Source organism: Panthera onca, chromosome C1 (genome assembly GCF_046562875.1).
Source record: "Panthera onca isolate mPanOnc1 chromosome C1, mPanOnc1 haplotype 2, whole genome shotgun sequence".
In the NCBI taxonomy this organism is placed as follows: domain Eukaryota; kingdom Metazoa; phylum Chordata; class Mammalia; order Carnivora; family Felidae; genus Panthera; species Panthera onca.
The window spans coordinates 38,524,047-38,544,146 of NC_138346.1; the positions used below are offsets into that span (position 1 = coordinate 38,524,047).

General features: G+C 41.4%; 1 protein-coding gene across 9 annotated transcripts in view; it reads left to right on the plus strand.

Moving 5' to 3' along the window:
* ANKRD44 (ankyrin repeat domain 44) overlaps window positions 1-20,100 on the plus strand; it is a 341,765-nt gene that overhangs the window by 166,097 nt on the left and 155,568 nt on the right. For all 9 annotated transcript variants that reach the window (XM_078451045.2, XM_078451043.2, XM_078451046.2 and 6 more), the window contains exons 4-6: window positions 4,750-4,820; window positions 18,445-18,645; window positions 18,968-19,055. In XM_078451045.2, the coding sequence (XP_078307171.2) occupies window positions 4,750-4,820; window positions 18,445-18,645; window positions 18,968-19,055 (360 nt within the window). The remainder of the gene's footprint in view (window positions 1-4,749; window positions 4,821-18,444; window positions 18,646-18,967; window positions 19,056-20,100) is intronic.

Here is a 20,100-nt window from a genome sequence, read left to right on the forward strand (position 1 = left end):
TGTCTTTTCAAATTGGACTGTGCCACTGAGGTTATCTACAAATCCAACAGCAGTTGTGGTTCCTAATCAATTATATACCTGGAGTGAGCCTTCGGAAAATCCTGGAAAAGACTGTGCCCGGGCCACTTTATATGAAAATGTCATTTTTTTTTTTTTATCCGTGAGAAGGGCCACTGACCAAGAAAAAATAGCATAAGAAAAAGCATCATAATCCTCCCCATTTTTTTAAGCTTACTTATTTTTTTAAAAAGAGAGCGAGAGAGAGCACGAGCTGGGGAGGGGCAGAGAGAGAGAGAGAGAGAGAGAGAGAGAGAGAGAGAGAGACCCAAGCAGGCTCTGCACAATCAGCATGGAGCCTGACTTGGGGCGTAAGCTCACAAACCGCAAGATCATGACCTGAGCCAAAATCAAGAGTCTGAACCACCCAAGTGTCCCAAACTTCCCTATTTTTATTAAGAAACATAAAACTCCAAATGCACTGCTTTCTTAGAAATGTTTAATAGTAAATATTTCAAACATACAGAAAATATGGAGAAAAATATAAGTAATACCCATGTACACCAAGCTTTAAGATATCCTGACGTTTTCCATGTTTGTATCATATCTGTTTTCTAAAGAAAATATTGAAGACACATTTCCAGCCCATTTGGCATACTTCATCCTTTTTTCTCTACCATCCCTTCCTAGAAGCAACCACTATCTAGAATTGCTGTTTGTTTTCTTTAGCCATATTTGTTACTTTTGTTTCACACCTATGCATGCATCCACAAACATCATGTAGAATTGTTTTTGTAAATTTAAAAACTTTATATAACTGACATTATGTAATAGGTATTATTGGTAACTTCATTTGTTCATTCACGCTATGTGTCTGAAGTGCATCTGTATATATATATATATATATATATATATATATATATATATATACATCAAAAACTTCAGTCTGTTCATTTCCATGACAGTATGACATTCCATTGTACACATATACCACAATGTATTTATCCATTTTCCTTTTGACCAGCATTTAGGATTTCAGTTTCTTGCTGTTACAAACATGCTGCGGTAAACATTTTTCCACATGTGTGAAAGTTTGTCCAGGGTATATGTTTGGGATGGGTCGCTGGGTAGGAGGGCACATGCAATGTCAGTTTTACTGGGTAGCAGCAAATTGCTTCCCAGAGGTGGTTGTACCAGTTCATACTCCCACCAGCTGTATGTAAATCTTTTTTTTTTTTTTTAACATTTATTATTGAGAGACAGAGAGAGACAGAGCACGAGAAGGGGTGGGGCGGAGAGAGAGGGGGACACAGAATCTGGAGCAGGCTCCAGGCTCTGAGCTGTCAGCCCAGAGCCCGACGCAGGGCTCGAACTCACAAACCGCGAGATCATGACCTGAGCCGAATTCAGACGCTTAACCGACGGAGCCACCCAGGCGCCCCAATATAAGTGTTAATATTACTCCCTACCCTTACTAACTCTTGGGATTGTCATACTTTAGAATTTTCACCAATTTGATGGGTGTGAAATGGTAGGTTAATGTTGCTTTCATTTGCTTCTCCCTGATAAATTTTGAGAAGTATATTTTCATATGTATCTTGCCATTTGGGATTCTTCTTGCATTAGCTTTTTAAGCTTACACACAGGCAATGCAAAATTTGCTCTGTCAAAGACTATGAATAATGAAGTATGTATTTTTGTTTCATATTATTATAACCAGTGTTTGGAGCTAAAAGGAGAAATGTAGGGGAAAAGGAAATGAAATCAAGGGGGAATGTACATGTATAAATACTTGCAATATATATATATATACATATATATATATATATGTATGAAAATGGAAAAAGATAGAGAAAGATGGAAAGATAGAGGGAGAGAGGAATGAATCTAAGGAAGGCAGAGAAAGATTGGAGAAAGTAGAAGGGAAATTTAATCAATGTTTAGTGGAAAGGTTAGTTGTGAAGTGAGGCACACTGCCTAAGAGCTTGGGCTTTGAAGTCAGACTGCCTGGGTTCAAATCTACCATTTCCTAGCTGGGTACCTGGAGCTTATTACTTCTCGTGGCCTTAGTTCCTTCATCTACAAAATTAGCATCTTAATAGCATCTCCCTATTAAATGGACTACACATTTGTTAGTATACCAAGCAAGAGCTCAGATTATATTAGCAGTTTCTAACAAGGCTGTTAGCAATTGCACAGCTGTAATAATACAATTTTAGCTCTTCTGAACTAAAGGGAGCTTTTAAGCAAATGAGTAGACAAGTTGGGCTTTACCACTTAGCATTTAGAACTGCACTGTCCAACACGGTAGTCACAAACCTGCGGTGGCTACTGAGCCCTTGAAGTGTGGCCAGTTCCAGTGTGGATGTGCTGTAAGGGTAAAATACACTCTGGATTTTGAGGCTTTTGCATGAGAAAAAGAATAAATTACCTGAATAATTTTTAAACTCAATTACATGATAATAGTTTGGGTATATTGAGTTAAATAAAATATATTACTAAAATTAATTTTGCTTCTTTTTTTATCCCCCTTTTAAATGTGGCTACCAGAAAATTTAAAATTGCATCCTTGGCTCCCATGACATTTCCACTGGACTGCACTGACCCTGAGGCTCCGAGTCTGAAGGGATGCGGTACCCACAGCAGGTACCACATCTGACACACATAGTGTTTCTTCCTACGAACGTACTAAAGGAGGGGGTGACTACAGTGGTTAATGGGACAGCGTGCAGACAGTTCAGTGACACCTCAGACTCAGACACAGGGTGTGATGCGACCAGGTGTTGTCCCTCTCAGACGACTGGTTTGACTTTGTGACATGAAGTTAAAACTGGACAGGGCAAGCGAAAGGGATACCCTGATGCAGGCATCCCCACCAGGCATCCACCCCTATAGGACGTTCACTCCAGAGCGTTTAGCTCAGGACTTCTTGCTGCAGGACAAGGAGATGACCTGCTGCTGTTGATTCTTAGCATGCCCAAACTGATTTTATTTCATCCTTATTGATGTAAGGGGCTTCAGCCTTTTCAGGTAAACTGCCTGGACAGAGTTAGTAGAATTAGGATTCAAGTAATTTTAAGCTTGATGAACTAAGCAACAATTTATCAGTGGCTTTCAACCTTGACAGCATATTAAAATAACCTTGGGTCTTGGGGAGCTTTTAAAAAATACCTGCACTTGGCTCTATCTCAAGCCAATGAAGTCAGAAGGAGGGGAGGGGAGGAGAGACCTCTCTCTCTTGTTTTAGGGATTATTATGTTCTTGCTCTCTGTAATTAATATTGTTGATGGTATTTGTTCTTCAGTTAAGGAGAAAAAATAGGGTAAGTTCTATGATTTGTTATTTCCTTTTAGCTGGTGGCTTAAACTAAATGGCTAGCTCACTTTTACCCATGAAAGTCTCCTGTCGCCTTTTTTTTCTTTTCTTTTTAAAACAAGGTTTCTATTTTTCAGCTCTCAGCTGGCCTTGGCCTCACTGAGATTAGTCACTCCCTGATTCCACTTGACTCACTTTCTCGGCCCTTGTCCCAGAGGCACCCCCTCCACACTTCCCCTCCTCTGCCTTACTTTCTAGTTTCTTTGATTCATGTCTCCACTCTTCGTCCTCACGAGCTTCCTTCCTTGTTGTCCTGAGGCTAACATAGGCTTCTCAGGTTGCAGCTACAAAGATATCACACATATTTATCTTATCCTCCTCTTTTATAGCCCTTTAAAGAAATTTTCCATCTGGGCAAAACACTGATCAAAACCCGGGACCCAAAAAAGGGAAGCTCATATTGGGTGTTTCCACAGTTCAGTTGTAGACTCAGTGAACTTGCACTCATAGATATGGTGAGGGTATCGTGGAAGGAGGGCATGCTCTACTCTCTGGAAATCCATTCACATAGAGCTTCTGTTCCGTGATGGCGACGTGGCTCCCAGAAAGTTGAGCATGGGGGGCACATCCCTGAGTGTGCACTTGTTCTGGCCCATGTGTGAGCCTGTCTGCCCACACCCCATAGTGGCAGGGGAGGGAGGGCCATGATCAACCTGTATAGACTTCATGTTGTATCTGTCCAAATGCTTTGGAAGCTGGCTTCTTCCTATCAAGATACCTGGCTAGTCTCAGAGAAATAATTGGGATTCCTGGATAGAACAGATTTCTGCTAATCCCCTCAGCCCAGATCAAGTCTCATGAGAACTCAACTTTACAAGACTTGTTTGAAATCCCACTGGCCTCTAGTATACTTTTATTGGAAGGCTGCTCATCCTAAGCAGTTTGCCAAGAAGGGTATTGTGTGTCCTGTGTGGTAAGTATACTTGAAGACTAAAACTAATATATGTGATTATATATTGTATATTGTCTATAAAACATTTTATATTTATACATTTTGTATACATATATGTTTATATACATACACACATACCTGCGAAGTTCTTCATTCTTCAGAATCGACATATCCCTGCTCCTGGAGAATCTCCACCTTCTTATATCTGTGTGTCCTATCCAATGAGGCACTGCACTTCTCACACAGTCTTTATGCAATTCTGGTGACATTTTCAGCTCCTGGTTTCACTTTTTCTACTATACTAGGTCTCTCTTCCTGTCTGGTGGCTAGCAAATGCATGACCGGTACAAAGAGAAAACAAAAGAAAATATGGTGGTTGTACCAGGCAAATGAGAGCACAAGATATCACAATTATTATTATTGATTTAACATCAATAGAATTTCCCTGACTGCATTATGCCTCTAACTTGTGCTTTTGGTTCCAGGAGCTCGTGTAAATGCCAAGGACAACATGTGGCTGACCCCACTGCACCGGGCTGTCGCCTCCAGAAGTGAAGTGAGTGATTATCTTATATAATCTAGCACCTCCAGGCCACAGAAAGAGAAAAAATGCTTTCTGTTGAATTCAGTATTGTTGCTTGTGAACAGAAGGCTTTTACTTCTAATACAAGAGGGTTACCAAGAAACAGTTTGTTCTTTTGAGCACCTCCTTCATGCCAGGCATGGTGCTGGGGGTGGTGACTGGAGTAGTCCCAGGTAGACAGTGTGATACTTGACTTCAGTGAGTTCTCAGTCTGAAGGGGGTGCTAAACATGTAAGCAGATCAGTACAATATCATAACTTAATTGGAGGAGGAAGAAGATAACTGCCTGAGTAGAGAAGTCTTCCAAGAAGAGAGGTCGGTTGAGCTGGTGCTTAGAGGATGAGTAGGGACTTACCAGGCCAGAAGGAGGGGGGAGGGTGGAGGCAGGACAGTAGACGTGCTAGAGGACAAGGGCCATGGACATGAATGAACGGCAGGTTCAGATGGCTATAGGTGGAACAAGGGATGTGGTGGAAGATAAGTCTGATGGCAGAGGCCGGGGGTCCTCTGAGCAGTAGGGTACAGTCACGGCAAGATAAGAATGAACCTGACAGGACTTGGGACCTTGTGAGGGTGAGGTAGAAGAGAGGTCACTGGGTGAATGGTGATGCCATCGATTGAGAAGGCAGAGGCAGAGGAGCAGGGAAGGGAAGTTAATCAGTTCTGTATGAACATGTCACATTTGGCAAACATATTACCAGAATGTAAGCTCCATAAGGGCACAGACCTGTTTGTTTTTGTTGTTGTTGTTGTTGTTGTTGTTGTTGTTGTTTTGTTCCTTGATGTGTCCCAAGCCTGGGACATTGTAGGTGCTCAAGAAAGAATTTATTTTAAATTCCAAAAATGCAGGTGAAGATGGTTAATAGATGATCATTTTTTATACACGTCTAGCACTGAGGAACTGAGAGGATGGTCATTGAAGCTATAGCAAATCTTAAAAAAAAAAAGGGGGGGGGAGGGGCGCCTGGGTGTCTCAGTCAGTTAAGCGTCCGACTTCCGCTCAGGTCATGATCTCACAGTTCAAGGGTTTGAGCCCCACGTTGAGCTCTGTGCTAACAGCTCAGAGCCTGCAGCCTGCTTTGGATTCTGTGTCTCCCTTTCTCTCTGTCCCTCCACTGCTCACTCTCTGTCTCTTTCTCAAAATAAATAAACATTAAAAAAAATTTTAAAAAGAAACTACAGCAAATGGCTCAGCTGGTTCAGGGAAAGTATAACAGATGCAAAGAGAGAACCAGTGTGGGAGAGGGGTGGCCAGGAATGCTGGTGAATATGAACCTTGCAACCTAGTCAGAGGGGATGCCCACCATCCAGGGATACAAGAGGCTGTCACCTAGGGGGCACTTGTCATTGGATGACTAGTTTTTGTAGCTGATTTTTTACGAAATGAGGCTTCTCTGCTGCTGGAGAAGGTGCTGTTCTCCAGGTACAGCTAGGAGCAAGTGGTGTTGCTGACGTGTTGATGGCTATCATCAGCGTCAGCTTTTCCTCTTTGGCAAACTATCTGGACATTTCACAATATGCTTCGTAGATGACAGTTAAGTTAGTGCTCATAATCTTCCTTGCTGTGCTGTGTGATTTGAGTAGTTTTTATAAGATGTGGTCTGTTCTCTTTCCCAATAGCCCACATGGAATGAGGGAAACAAATGATCCTAAGTTGCCTGACTCAGATCCTGGGGAATCCAGAATCTCCTTATGGTCTCACGTTTCATTTCTGTTTTACCTGGGAAAGCAGGTACAGTGGGCTGCTTGAGTTTGTATGACCAGTGTCATGTGTCATGAGACTAGCTCCTTCACAGAGTATTCCTTGGTCTTTGAAGACTGTATGATCTTCAGTAAATTTCTTTTTTTAAGTATTCTTCGAAAATTATGAGTTTTATTCCTCTTTTAACATGAACCAGGTCTTTTCAGTTAAAAAAAAAATTCACCAAGCACTTCCAACATGCCAGGAACTGTGCTTAGGAGGCTTGTAGTCTAGTGGCACAGAAAGATGTAAAACCAGATGATTTCAGTATTATGTGATCTTTCCCAAGTGATCTCCCCCTTTGTGAGCTCAGCTACTTGCTTTAAATCTTCAAAACACCCATTTGCCAGCAACCATCAGCTTGCCTTCCTTACATGTCTTTAGTGTATTTGATTGAGTTCAGTCAACCCAATGATGATGATTCAACCTTTATGTCTGAGACAGGCGTTTGTTGCTTCCCTAAGGAACCAGCTCCCTCTACAGGTTTGCCGAGGGAAAAATATCCCATGCAGGTGTCTCTTGTTAGGAAGGAATTAAATGCAAGCCGACCCTGAGTTGTAGTCAGGGTCATATCTTCATATTAATATCTGTCACAACAAGTCAAAAAGATTCTTATGAAAATTGAAGTCTCTGTGACTGTCGTTGGAACAGACTGTGGACATCTGAACTCCAACACAGCACTTGGCTGTGGAAGTCCTAAATTCAGATTTTCTTCTTCCTCTGAATTTGATCTTATTATGTGATTATTACATTCCATTATATCTCCCCTAAATAATAGCTGAGAAAAGAGAAGCAGGCTTGAGGAGAAAACAACAGAGAAGGTTTGGATTGTGTTTTGGAACTTGTCTGTTAGCATTTGCCAAAGGAGATGTGTGTGCTCAGCTTGAGAGTTGGCACATCTGTCTGTTGCTTAGATTGGCAAACACTGGTGTATGACTTACGCGAATGTGAATTAAAAACCGTTTCTGCATTGAAAGGCTTATGAACTCTCTTCTGTCCTCAAAGCCCTTTGCCTCTAAAATGTAGGCAATTGATGTCTCCGGGCTCAGGGTTCAATCAGGGACCCAGAACCACCATGAGAGATACAGAATAAGATATTTATTGTAGTAATTAAGCCTCACACAATTGTGTGAGCTGCTGGAGAAGTTTGTGTAAGGCCATCACCTTGGTTTCTGTGTGGTTCTGAAGTCACTGCTGGCGGGCAGGGTCTGCAGTTGCAAAGAAAAGCTGGACGTGAAATGGGGGAGAACAAGAACAAACTGGAACCCCTGACTCTCACTGCCTCAACATTGCAGACTTGGGAGACTTGCAGAAGGAGCTGTGTGCTTCACCTTAGAGCTTGTGGGCACCTGACCCAAGAATAGGAGAACCCGAGGGAGATACTGTAAGTTCTGAAGAAGCACCAACCATGTCCTGTGCCAACACAGGGTCCAGCTGGTTAGTGACAGTGTGTGCAAGCTGCAGCGGCACCTGGCACCCAACACACCAATCAGGCTGTGGTTTCATCTATGCCTCCCAAAATCCAGGCAGATTTCCCTTGTGGCAAACAGGGCTGGGGAGGGGATTCTGGGAAATATGGTTCAGCTTGGCTATGTTGACACAACATAAAACTATCACTGAAATTATTATTCTGTTCTAATTAAAAAGACATTCTCAGGGCACCTGGGTGTCTCAGTTGGTTAAGTGCCCGACTGCAGCTCAGGTCATGATCTTGCAGTCCATGAGTTCGAGCCCCGCGTCAGGCTCTGTGCTGACAACTCAGAGCCTGGAGCCTGCTTCAGATTCTGTGTCTCTCTCTTTCTCTGCCCCTCCCCCACTCATGCCTCTGTCTCTCTGTCTCTCTCTTAAAAGTAAATAAATATTTAAAAAAAAACTTTTTAAATGACATTCTGGATAGTAAGTTCCTTGAAATGAGTGTCATGCCTGTTGCTTGTCATTGTGTTTCCAGCATCTAGCCTGCTCAGTAAACAACTGTTTTTTGAGTGATTCATTAAAGACTAGATTTCTTTTTTTTTTTTTTTATAATTTTTTTTTCAACGTTTTTTATTGATTTTTGGGACAGAGAGAGACAGAGCATGAACGGGGGAGGGGCAGAGAGAGAGGGAGACACAGAATTGGAAACAGGCTCCAGGCTCCGAGCCATCAGCCCAGAGCCTCGAACTCACGGACCGCGAGATTGTGACCTGGCTGAAGTCGGACGCTTAACTGACTGCGCCACCCAGGCGCCCTAAAGACTAGATTTCTAACTTAAGCTATGTTAATGTGATTCTCTGTACAACTGCTAACATAGAACTAGTGTGCACCACAGAGAATGCCGATGGTAATCATCCTTCGTGCATGCAAGGTAAGCTGACTTGAAGCTTGTTTATGGAAGTATGGCACAGGAAGCTGTTTAAGCCACTGGAACCCGCGAGATCAGGATGAGTTTCAAAATTGTATGCAGCACAGATATCAGTAGAAGTCAAAGATATCGATATCAGCCAAATTTTCTGAGCTTTCTTTCCATCCAGGCAAGTTTTATGTTCAGGTTTCTATGCCTGGAAAAATCATATTCGTTGCTAAATGTATTTCCTGAGCCTGTAATAGCAATAGGAGTATAGATTATAATATTGCTTAAACATCAACCCATGCCTGACAGAAAAGCTCCTACACACACAGGAGAGTAGATCAGAACGTGGTCATACCCTCCGAAGACTGTCCAGCATAGACTGGGATCTGGAGATAAACCTTCAAGACTTTCTTGCTACTGACCAGGCTGTGTTGTGTGCTTCCTTCTGATGCTTCCCCGCATCCCCCTCCTTCCTCCCCACCTCCTCACACCTGGGATTCCCAGGGAGGAGACAGCCAAACCAATAATTGGAGCCATAGCACTGTCTTCTGCGTGACTCCCCAAAGGCTTCCTTCACCACCACCTCCCCTTTCTCTGACTACTCCCACTGCTGAGAAGAAATGAAGATATCTCTTGCCAAAGTGTTAGGGAAACATATTTTGAGATTCTATATAACACAGATGAGCAAGATTTGGGGCTTCCAGGAAGAGTTTTCTGAGGTGTGAATTATTTCTGATTGTTCCTCCTGTTTAACTTATTCTTAATGCTTTTTTGTTTTTCTTAGAAAAGAGCGGCCATAGGGGACAGGAATTAAATGCATATGAACCTGGACAGTTTAATACCTTGTTTATTAGAGGCCACCTAGTGAGGACACTGTTAAGTGTGCTACAGAGGCCTTGAAGGGTCACAGAGTGTGTCTTCCAGGACATGGTATTTAGGGCAGACACCCAGGCACCCAGCCTACTGTGGCCTGCATCCAAATGCAGCCGGCTTTTCACACATGCCTTTTCTTCTAGAATGAACTGAAGGTAGCACCAAAGGAGAATGGCTGAACTTTCACTTTCCTGTTCTAGCGGCTGTCTTTTGGTTAACAGCGTTAAAAATGATTGTGTCCTGTCTTTAGGCTGTAGAAGTGAGGATGTTGAGTCCAAATATATATTGTTACAGTGAACGTTTATTGAAACCTTAGTGTGTGCTAGGCAGAATGCTAGGCACTTTCTGTGCACGATCCCGTTTTAACCTCCGGGCCACTCTTTGAGACTGATAATGCTATTAATCCTAATGTAGGAAAGGTAATCTCAGTGAAGTTAGGTAACGAGCCTAACATGCCACAGCCAGTAAGTGGAGGAGTGTATAACTCGCGAATCTGCTCTCTTAACCACCATGATCTGCTGCTTCCCTCAGATCAGCCGAGCCCCCTGATGCATACTGCTCCTACCCATAAAATGGGTGTGCTTTTGTGTCTGTGCAGACAGAAGTCCTGACAAGTATAAAAATGTTTCCCAGAGCCGAGCAGGATAAGCATTTTATCATATAGCTCAAATTTTAATACTCATGCTTTCCCCCTTTCTCTAAAAAGCATTGTCATTATTGTGAGCTAAATGCTAGTAGACAGGAGGATTGCAAGAATTATATGGGAGACGGGAATGTTATTGCTTTCCTTAAGTTATTCCATGATTATAAAAAGATGATCACGTAGAGGACGTAGTACCGGGAATGAAAGAAAGTAAGCACTCTATGACCTATTACTTAGAATGTAGGTGAGTGATACTCAGATTTACTGCGCATTCATATTATCTGGGGTGCTTGTCACAAGTACCTGTTCTAGAACCTCATCTCCAGAGATTCTGATATAGCCTGTGGTCGCGCCCAGAAATCTGCCTTTTAAAAAGAAGATTGTGACGCATGTGGTCTCCACACCACACTCTGAGAGCTGAGGTCTAACACCGGGAATACTTTAGTATCTGGCCTTCCCTGTGTCGAAAGGCAGCACTTCTTCAACAGTTGCCTTTGAGTTCCTCCATACCCCAGAGTCTCCAGGGAGCCCCCTTTGTACTGCTAGTTCTTGGAATAATTGAACTCCAATAATAATTATAATAATAAAGGTCAAGTTTAATTTAATAAGGAGGGCTTTTGGAGAAATATTCAATTAATTGAACAAATTAGTTGGGTACCGATTTATGCAATTCTTTCAGAATATGAAATTGCTGTAATCAATAGAGGGTGAAAGCCCCAAATGATTTCAGTAATAGAGTAAATGCCATCAGGACTGCGGGAAATGTCTTGTTAATACTGGCATATTTTTACTTAGAGAGTTTCTAATGATTATACCAATGCATTTATTCTACCCAAATATACTGAGTGTATACAGTATGCACAAGGCATCTGCCAGGCTTTGGGGAGAGTTTCTACAGAAAACTGGGTGAGACTCAGACCCCGGTCTAAACCAACTTAGAGTTTATAACATTTGACACTGCTTATGCCTGCATGGACTCTCTATAGTCACAAACAATTACTTTTCCATGAGTAATTTATGACCACTTAAATGCAATGCACATTTGGAAGTGAAAAAACAAACATTAAGGGTGACAGTTTTTAAGACACATGCTTCCTATTTCTTTTCATCTTTTCCATGTGCCGCTGTGTATGTTTCTACTTCTTATTACAGGGTTCGGGTGGCCTTTTGTAAAAAGAGAAAGTCATAAAAAGTAGCAATAAAGTGACTGCAAATGCCGTCTCCAATTCCCTTCTGCGTGGCATCCCATGACAGTTGCTCACTCTATTATTTCCATGATTGATACAGAGCAGCCTACTGTGGAGTGTAATCCAACTAGGTCTACAGTCCTAACACTGAATGCTAACTGGGCTGATGCCTCCATTCAGGAAAAATGCCAGACTCCTCACATGTGCTTGTTCATTATAAAGAAACAGTCTTTACGGGAGCCCTACTCACAGTGTGGGTTGTATACCCATCTAAGCCCGTGAGCTTTTGTCTTAAGACAAAATGATAAGAGTAAGCATTCAGAAACTTTTAGAGCAATTTAATGGAGCAATTTTTTTTAGAGCAATTTTTCATTTCACACCTGCTAAATTTAATAATGAAAGAATCAAGTTCAAAATTTGTCTTTGTCTTTTTAAATTTTATTATCCTACTAAATACTTTTTATTGTATTTCACAAAAGCATTGACTCATGATTGATTTGAAATAATATTTTTTTAAAAACTGGTCCTTCACCACAGATAGTTTGAGAAAAACTGTTTAGGTATTTTTTTTTTAATGCTTATTTTTGAGAGACAGAGAGACAGCATGAGCGGGGGAGGGGCAGAGAGGGAGACACAGAATTGGAAGCAGGCTCCAGGTTCTGAGCTGTCAGCACAGAGCCCAACGCTAGGCTCAAACCCACAAATTGTGAGATCATGACCTGAGCTGAAGTTGGAGGCTTAACTGACTGAGGCGCCCAGGCGCCCCTAAGTATCTTTTCTTGATTCAGAAAGTGTTCAGTGTCCCTTGCCCCACATTAGTTTTCTTCTTTTCTTAATGCTGATTTATTTTTTTTTGAGAGAGAGAGAGCCCACACACGTGAGCAGGGGAGGGGCAGAGCGAGAGGGGGGACAGAGGATCCGAAGTGGGCTCTGTGCTGACAGCAGAGAGTTCGACCGTGGGGCTCAAACTCACGAACCATGAAATCATGATCTGAGCGAAGTTGGCCACTGAACTGACTGAGCTACCCGGCTGCCCCTAGTTTTCTTTTATCTTGTAAATTTCTGTCAGAGTGGACTCCTAGATTTTAGCTAGTGGGTGATACTAGGAGAGAAAGGCTTCTTTTGATTACAAAAATTATTAACTTCCTAAATAGCCATAAAATTACTCTCTCTTAAAACCAAATTAAAGTACTTCCAAGATTAAAATTTTTGAAAGAGAAATGCAATTTTAAAGAAGGAAATTACTGTCTTTCTAAATCAAACCTTTGTTTTTTACTGAAGTATTATATTAAATTTCTATTAATGTTTAAGCAGGTTTGGCCGGCTAAAACAGAGTTAAAAATTTTAAATAACTAAGGAGAATTAACATTTAAAAGTACTTATGTCAGCATGTTTGGCTGAAACTGTCCAGTGAGTAAGCTCTGGCCTGGTAGAAAATGCATAAGCCAGGCTCTTAATCAGCCAGGCTGACAGATCACTCCCCTTGAGTCAGTCACCCTGCCTATCACATGAAGCTGCCTATCAAATGAAGAGGTCAGGCCAGATGACCCCTGAAGCCTTCTACTACTTCTTTTTTTGTGTGTGTGTGTTTATTTATTTTTGAGAGAGAAAGAGAGTGTGAGCAGGGGAGGGACTGAGAGAAAGAGAGAGACACAGATTCTGAAGCAGGCTCCAGGCTCTGAGCTGTCAGCACAGAGCCCCATGCAGGGCTCGAAATCACGAACGGTGAGATGAGGACCTGAGCCGAAGTCAGATGCTCAACGGACTGAGCCACCGAGGGGCTCCAGCCTTCTCTACTTCTAATATCCCATGTCTATGAAGTTAATTCCGTAATAATTTTAGAATACTTGTATTTTCATTAAGAAAAAATAGTTAACTTTGGGGGGCCCCTGGGTGGCTCAATCAGTTAAGCACCTGACTCTTGATTTCAGCTTAGGCCACGATCTCATGGGTTGTAGGATCAAGCCCCGTGACAGGCTCTGCACTGACAGCATGGAGCCTGTTTGGGATTCTCTCTCCCTCTCTCTCTGCTCCTCCCCTGCTCACTCTCTCTCAAAATAAGTAAATAAACATTAAAACAAGTGTTAATTTTTGGAAAATAAGTAAGATACCCTCCTTTGTATGCTAAGTATTTCTAGATAGAGTCCTTTCTTGTCAAGTAAGATGAAAACAATGCAATCCATTGCATAAGCAGATAGAGAAATAAAAATGAAGAATGGCAAAGCTGAAACATTTTATAAAAGTAGATAAATAAAAGTAATGGTTATTCTAGGCATCCTTGAGCTATGACAGTTGAGTGTTGGTATGAGAGACAAATGTGACGAAGTTGGCACTCACATGGTACTTGCTTAAAGTTCAAGTGAAAGGAGACTTATTAGAAAGCATACCTGCTTCTATTTTTTTCCCCATCCAGTCAATGAACTTGAACCTTTAACTTGTCTAATTTTCGGGGTGTAACTCCGATGCTGGTTGGGGCACCTTGCCTTCTAAATGGATATAACTGGCTGGAAACGATGTGCCATATCTTGTGCAAAGTCTAGCATTCTTCCAGTGATCCCAAAGAATTCCTGGAGATCTGAGCGTTTGGTTGCCTGGCTCCACCAACCTGCTCCTGATGTTTGTTTGGTTTATGTATCAGCTTTCTCTTCTTCATAGCCTGCTGACTCTGTTCCTGCCCAGATGTACACCTCTGCCCTGGGGTACAGGGCCCAAGTCCTCTCTCCTTTCTCTCTGTCCTCACCCCTTCCTTCCTACCAAGCTCCAAATGCTGCTTGTTGTATTATGCCCCAAAATGCATCTTGGTACATCCCCCTCCCAAATTCACTATAGACCCACCACTGCATAGCAAGGACTGAACACAGAGGCTTCTGCCCTCCTTAGAAGACTGTTTGGACTCAAAACAGTATTTTTTCATGTTGGTAAATAACAAAATTTTATTTTAACCGGATTTGATCATTTGCAATTTGTGGTAATTCAAACAAGGAGCAAGATGGACCAGGGCATCTGCAAACTTTTTCCAGCAAAAGCCAGATAGTAAATATGTTGAGTTTTGATGGCTGCATACTCTATTACAATTCAAACAAGCCATAGATAATATGTAAAGAAACGAATGACACTGTGTTTTAAGAAAGCTTTATTTACAAAAACAGACCAAAATTTTTCTGTGTTTAAACTATTTTTAGAAGTATTGCCTATTTAACAATACAGATTTTCTTCCCGACAAACTCTAATACTACTTATTTATATATAAACTGTAACTGGTATGTAAATATATATTTTCTTGGCTTAACCTGTTACTTTGAATGAAATGTAAATCATTCTTAATCATTTAAAAGTAGGGCCTCTCCTAGGTAACATCTTATTCACCTAGTCTGAGTTACTCTCAAAGTAATCATATTTTGTTATCTTAAAAAAAAGGTTTTTGGGGCACCAAGGTGGCTCAGTTGGTTTAACGTCTGACTCTTGATTTCAGCTAAGGTCATGATCACAAGGTCATGGAGTTGAGCCCTGTGTTGACCTCTGCACCAAGCGTGGAGTCTTCTTGGGATTCTCTCTCTCTTGCTCCGCCCCACCCCTCTCTCTCAAAATAAAATAAATAAATAAATATATTAAGTAATTAAAATAAAATTTTTTCATGAATTCATTGGTCTTATGTCCGAACAGTATAAATTTGTGAAATGTTCATGTATAGTTTCTATTTTGTTAGTCTATTCTGAATTTAAATAATATTTAGTGCAAAGCAATAATCTGTATAAATACAGTAAAATAACACGCAAGACAAAGGAATTAAAAATATAGTGTATATTCCTATTTGCTGTGAATATGTACAATACCACTTTTATATTATTGCTTTATGATGGTTATCTCCAACCTTTTTGGCTGTATCTCTGCAAAACTTTTTCAGCATGCATCTTCAAGATATGCATCTTATTTACTTATAAATTATATATAGGAATGACTATTATTAGCTAATATTTCAAGTATATCACAATATACTTAGGGTGAGGCTTTTCATTTATCATAGTCTTACATAACCATGTAGCTAATAGACTTCTGATGATTTTCTTCTGTTTTGGCCAAGCTCTTGTCAGATCTGATTAAATTTGTCATTATTTTTACCCTGTAATGTGGATGATAGAAACCTTTTACTCAGAGTAGAACTGTCAGCTCTGTGACTGCACATTATTTACACTTGCATTTGTATTCTCATCTTTAATCTGCAGGTTCCTTGCATACATCTTTTTAGTTTAAGGGTACATATTACAATCTGTAGATTGATTTGGCAGGCCCATCACTGTGCATTTCAGTGCATTCGGAGCAAATGAATGGAGAGGGCAAGGCTCACCCCCTCTGTGCCTGGAGGCCCCTCTGTTCCTGGAGGGCATCTCATTTCCTGCGAGGCAAGATCTTCTGTGGAGCTGAGGGCACAATGCCAACCCAGAAGTTAAATACTGGCTAAAATGCTTTCCTTTTTAAAGAAAACAAACATGAGTGGAGGTTCCAATATTTTCTTCCCACATCACAATAAATTGTATGTGCATCTGCATAAATCTCACAACTTTTGAGACCAAAGTTGATAAAAAATACCATCTTTTTCTTATGTAAATCTTAATCCTTATATTGTGGCTTAGCTCTTCCTTTGTTTATTTTTTTTTCACCCAGCTAGCTTTTAAAACAGAGTCTGGAGGCATCTGGGTGGCTCACTTGGTTGAGCATTTGACTCTTGATTTCAGCTCAGGGCATAATCTCAGGTTGGTGGGATCAAGCCCCATGTGGAGCTCTGCGCTGACAGTGTGGAGCCTGCTTGGGAAATCTTTCTCTCTCTCCCTCTCTCTCTCTCTGTCTCCTTCTGCACCCTCCCCCTCCTCTTGCACATGCAGTCTGTCTGTCTCGCTCTCTTTCTAAAAAAAAAGAATGTGATTAATGTTTCTTTCAATCTTCTGCAGTGTTTCACATGTCATGGTTGAGCATTAAGAATACACATATACAAGGGCCCCTGGGTGGCTCAGTCGGTTAAGTGGACAACTTCAGCTCAGGTCATGATCTCATGGTTTGAGTTCAAGCCCCACATCAAGCTCTGCACTGACAGTGTGGGGTCTGCTTAGGATTCTTTCTCTTTCTCCCTCTCTCTCTGCCCCTCCCCCCACTTTCTCTCTCTCTCTCTCTCTCTCTCTCTCTCTCTCTCTCTCTCTTTAAAATAAGTAAACTTAAAAAAAGAGAGAGAGAGAAGAATACACGTAGACATGTTTCACTCTAACATGAGCTCCAGGAATGTTTCTTGCACATACAGTCTGTCTGTCTCGCTCTCTTTCTAAAAAAAAAGAATGACTAATGTTTCTTTCAATCTTCTGCAGTGTTTCACATGTCATGGTTGAGCATTAAGAATACACATATACAAGGGTAATATATTATTGCCTTGCTGAGGAGGTGTGGCATATATCCTTTTTTTTTTTCCTTTTTGGTAATTTTAACAAATTACTTGCTTGGGCCCTCTCAGTTTATTGTTTATAGCATCTAAATGGAGTCACACCGCATATTTAAACTGTATTCTCTAATTTGCAAAATTAAATGTTTTTGCTCTCATTCTACTGTCCAGGTTAGCCATTCATCTTAATGTGTTGCTGCTACTGATTCCTAGAACATTCTTCTTCATTATTTATGTCCCTGATAAAAATGTTAATTTCAAGAGTTCAAATAATTTACTCTCTGGGCACTTTTATGTACCTGCACAATAAAGTAGATCAGACAGTCCAGGCCTGTGAGGAATAAGGTGGACAGGGTAAGTTCTTGGTCTATGAAGGGTGGCAGGAGCGTGGTACCTTTCATTGTGTTTAATTGGTTTATTAATGCCACATTGACAAGATGTTCATAAAGGCATCCCACTCATTGGCTCTAGGGTTGTCTCTAGAAGTAAAGAGAAGCAGTCAACAGTCATTCCCACCTTGAGAGAAGCTATATCATTTTCTTGCTGTAACAGAAGAGTGTCCTAAATCTTAGCTGTATAACAAAATCCCCAGATTGCTTTACAGAAATTCTGAGGCCAGTTAGAATCTCCGGTGTGGGACCAGCCATCCGTATTTTTAAGAGTTCCCCAGGTGATTCCATTGCACATCCAAGGTTGAGGTTTCAAGAGGCTAATAAGCTGATTAGATCAATAGAAGGAAAATTAAAAGTGTAAGTCTCAATAAAGGTGAAGGAACTCAACAGTAGAAAAAAAGTTACCTCACCATAACATGGAAAAAAGTTGGGAAAAGATGGAACAATTTTGTAGCTTCAAGTTGAGGTAGTAATAGACATCTTCCCTTGATTGCTATGGATCACACAGTGAAGGTTAAGATGTTGGCAGAGAAAACCAAAGATTTATGAATTGATCCAAGAATGTCTGAAGGACTTTGAGGTCTTTGGCTTTGGATGATGGAGGCTTGTGGACAAACACTTCCAACTTTACATTATCTTTGGGGGCTTTTTGACCTATGGATATTTTTACCCTGGCATGCATACCTACGCATGACTGCTCACATTTAACCTAAGGCTGCTTATACCTCATTAAGAAACCTTACATTTAGAAGGTTTATTTGGTTTTGAAGATGTGCCAAGACTCCTGGTCTAACAAATAAAGTGGATCTGTTTTCATCTGTGCCACTCTTTTGATCTTTATCATATATTACCTAGCTTTTCTCAGAAGAATATACATCATGAGCCAGCCTCTGAGGGCATGGAGCCTTCCCTTCCTGTAGTTCTGGGGTCTGGTAAAGCGTCTTCTATTCAATAAGTATTGACTGAGCATTTGTCAGTGACCCCTGCAAACTCCGCTTTGGTTGCAGGAAGCAGTACAAGTATTGATTAAGCACTCGGCTGACGTCAATGCGAGGGACAAGAACTGGCAGACCCCCCTCCACGTAGCAGCTGCCAATAAGGCTGTCAAGTGTGCAGAAGTGATCATTCCCCTGCTGAGCAGCGTCAACGTCTCCGATCGAGGGGGGCGCACAGCCTTGCACCATGCTGCCCTGAATGGCCATGTGGAGGTGAGTGCCCTCATCACTGGGAGCAAGAATTCTTACTACAGACTCCCTTAGCCCCAGGTGGGACCTAATCTTAGTGCTGAGGGTTTTAGAGAGTGTGATGCTTACATCTGTACACCAAACCTTAGGCAACCATAGCAATTTTTAAATTCACAGCCAGTGGGTTAAAAAAGTAGCCATCACCTCAGTCTTTTCCTCTGATACACATGCCTCACGGTTGTCTGTGACATCATCTTCATACTTTGTGTGAACTCCAGGTTTCTGACCCGCCTTGAGATTTGATGTTAATTTGACTCAGAGTATCTGCATGTTGGTTTTCTTCCAGATGGTCAACTTACTCTTGGCCAAAGGAGCAAACATCAACGCATTTGACAAAAAGGACCGGCGTGCTCTGCACTGGGCAGCATATATGGGTAAGGATTCCATGAATGGAAGGGAAAGTGCAGATACCTGTACCTAAAGAAGCCACAGCCCTGCCATTAACCATGTAGGCCTTCTCTTGAGCAGGCCTGACTTCTTTCCAAGGTTGGAATTCACCTGAGTTAAGATTTGGTCCATTTTACTGGCATACATAGAGCACTCTAGTTACACAGTTGCTTTCTCAGAGATTCATTCACCCCACAGAGAGGAAGAGGGATGAATCATGGCCCAGACCTCATTGAATGGGTTTCAGTCGGGACTGGAGAGTGGCGTGAATTGAGCTGCTTTTGAGCTTGTCATGGCAGCAAAATGAAGTGTTCAAAAAGAAAGAGGGCTGGCTAGCAAAGCAAGGACATAAATTCCATTTGTCCTTTTATTTATAAATATTTTTGAAATAAACAAAAAGGAAGGAAGGGCAGCCCCCTGGCTGTTATGGAGGTTGAAGTGACGAGAGTAACCATGGAGTATCCTGCTTCTGTACCACCGCGAGGCTGGGGCTTGCCACTCCCGCTTCTGCCAGCTTGCTGGGGAGAGATGAAGGGAGCCGTGACATTTCCGTGTTTTTCCTTTTCACTTCTGTTGGCACGAATACCACTCACAAATGACAGACCTCATGGAATTTATTCTCAGTGTAGACTTGTGGGAAATGAAGAGCTAAGATCCTTCCTTTGTGTTTCTAACTGGAGAATGTCTTGCAATTTGAAAAGCTGATAGGATTCTGTCAGCCCCAAGTTATAAACAACCTGAATGCCCATCCACAGGAGATTGTGTTGGTGAATTATAAAGATAAGCACAATGGGACACTATCCTGTAACTATAGTGATGATGTCATTAGTATTTATTAACATACAAAGATTCTGTGATGTGTTAAGTAAAAACAGATCAATACACAGTATGGATATTATGATCCTCATTTTTGTAAAAAAAAAAAAAAAATCCATGCAATCTAAACTATCTATTCGGCTGTCTATTCAGTATACACTGAAATGTCTTTTCAGTATTACACACTGAAATGTTGGCTGACCATCTGAAGGGATT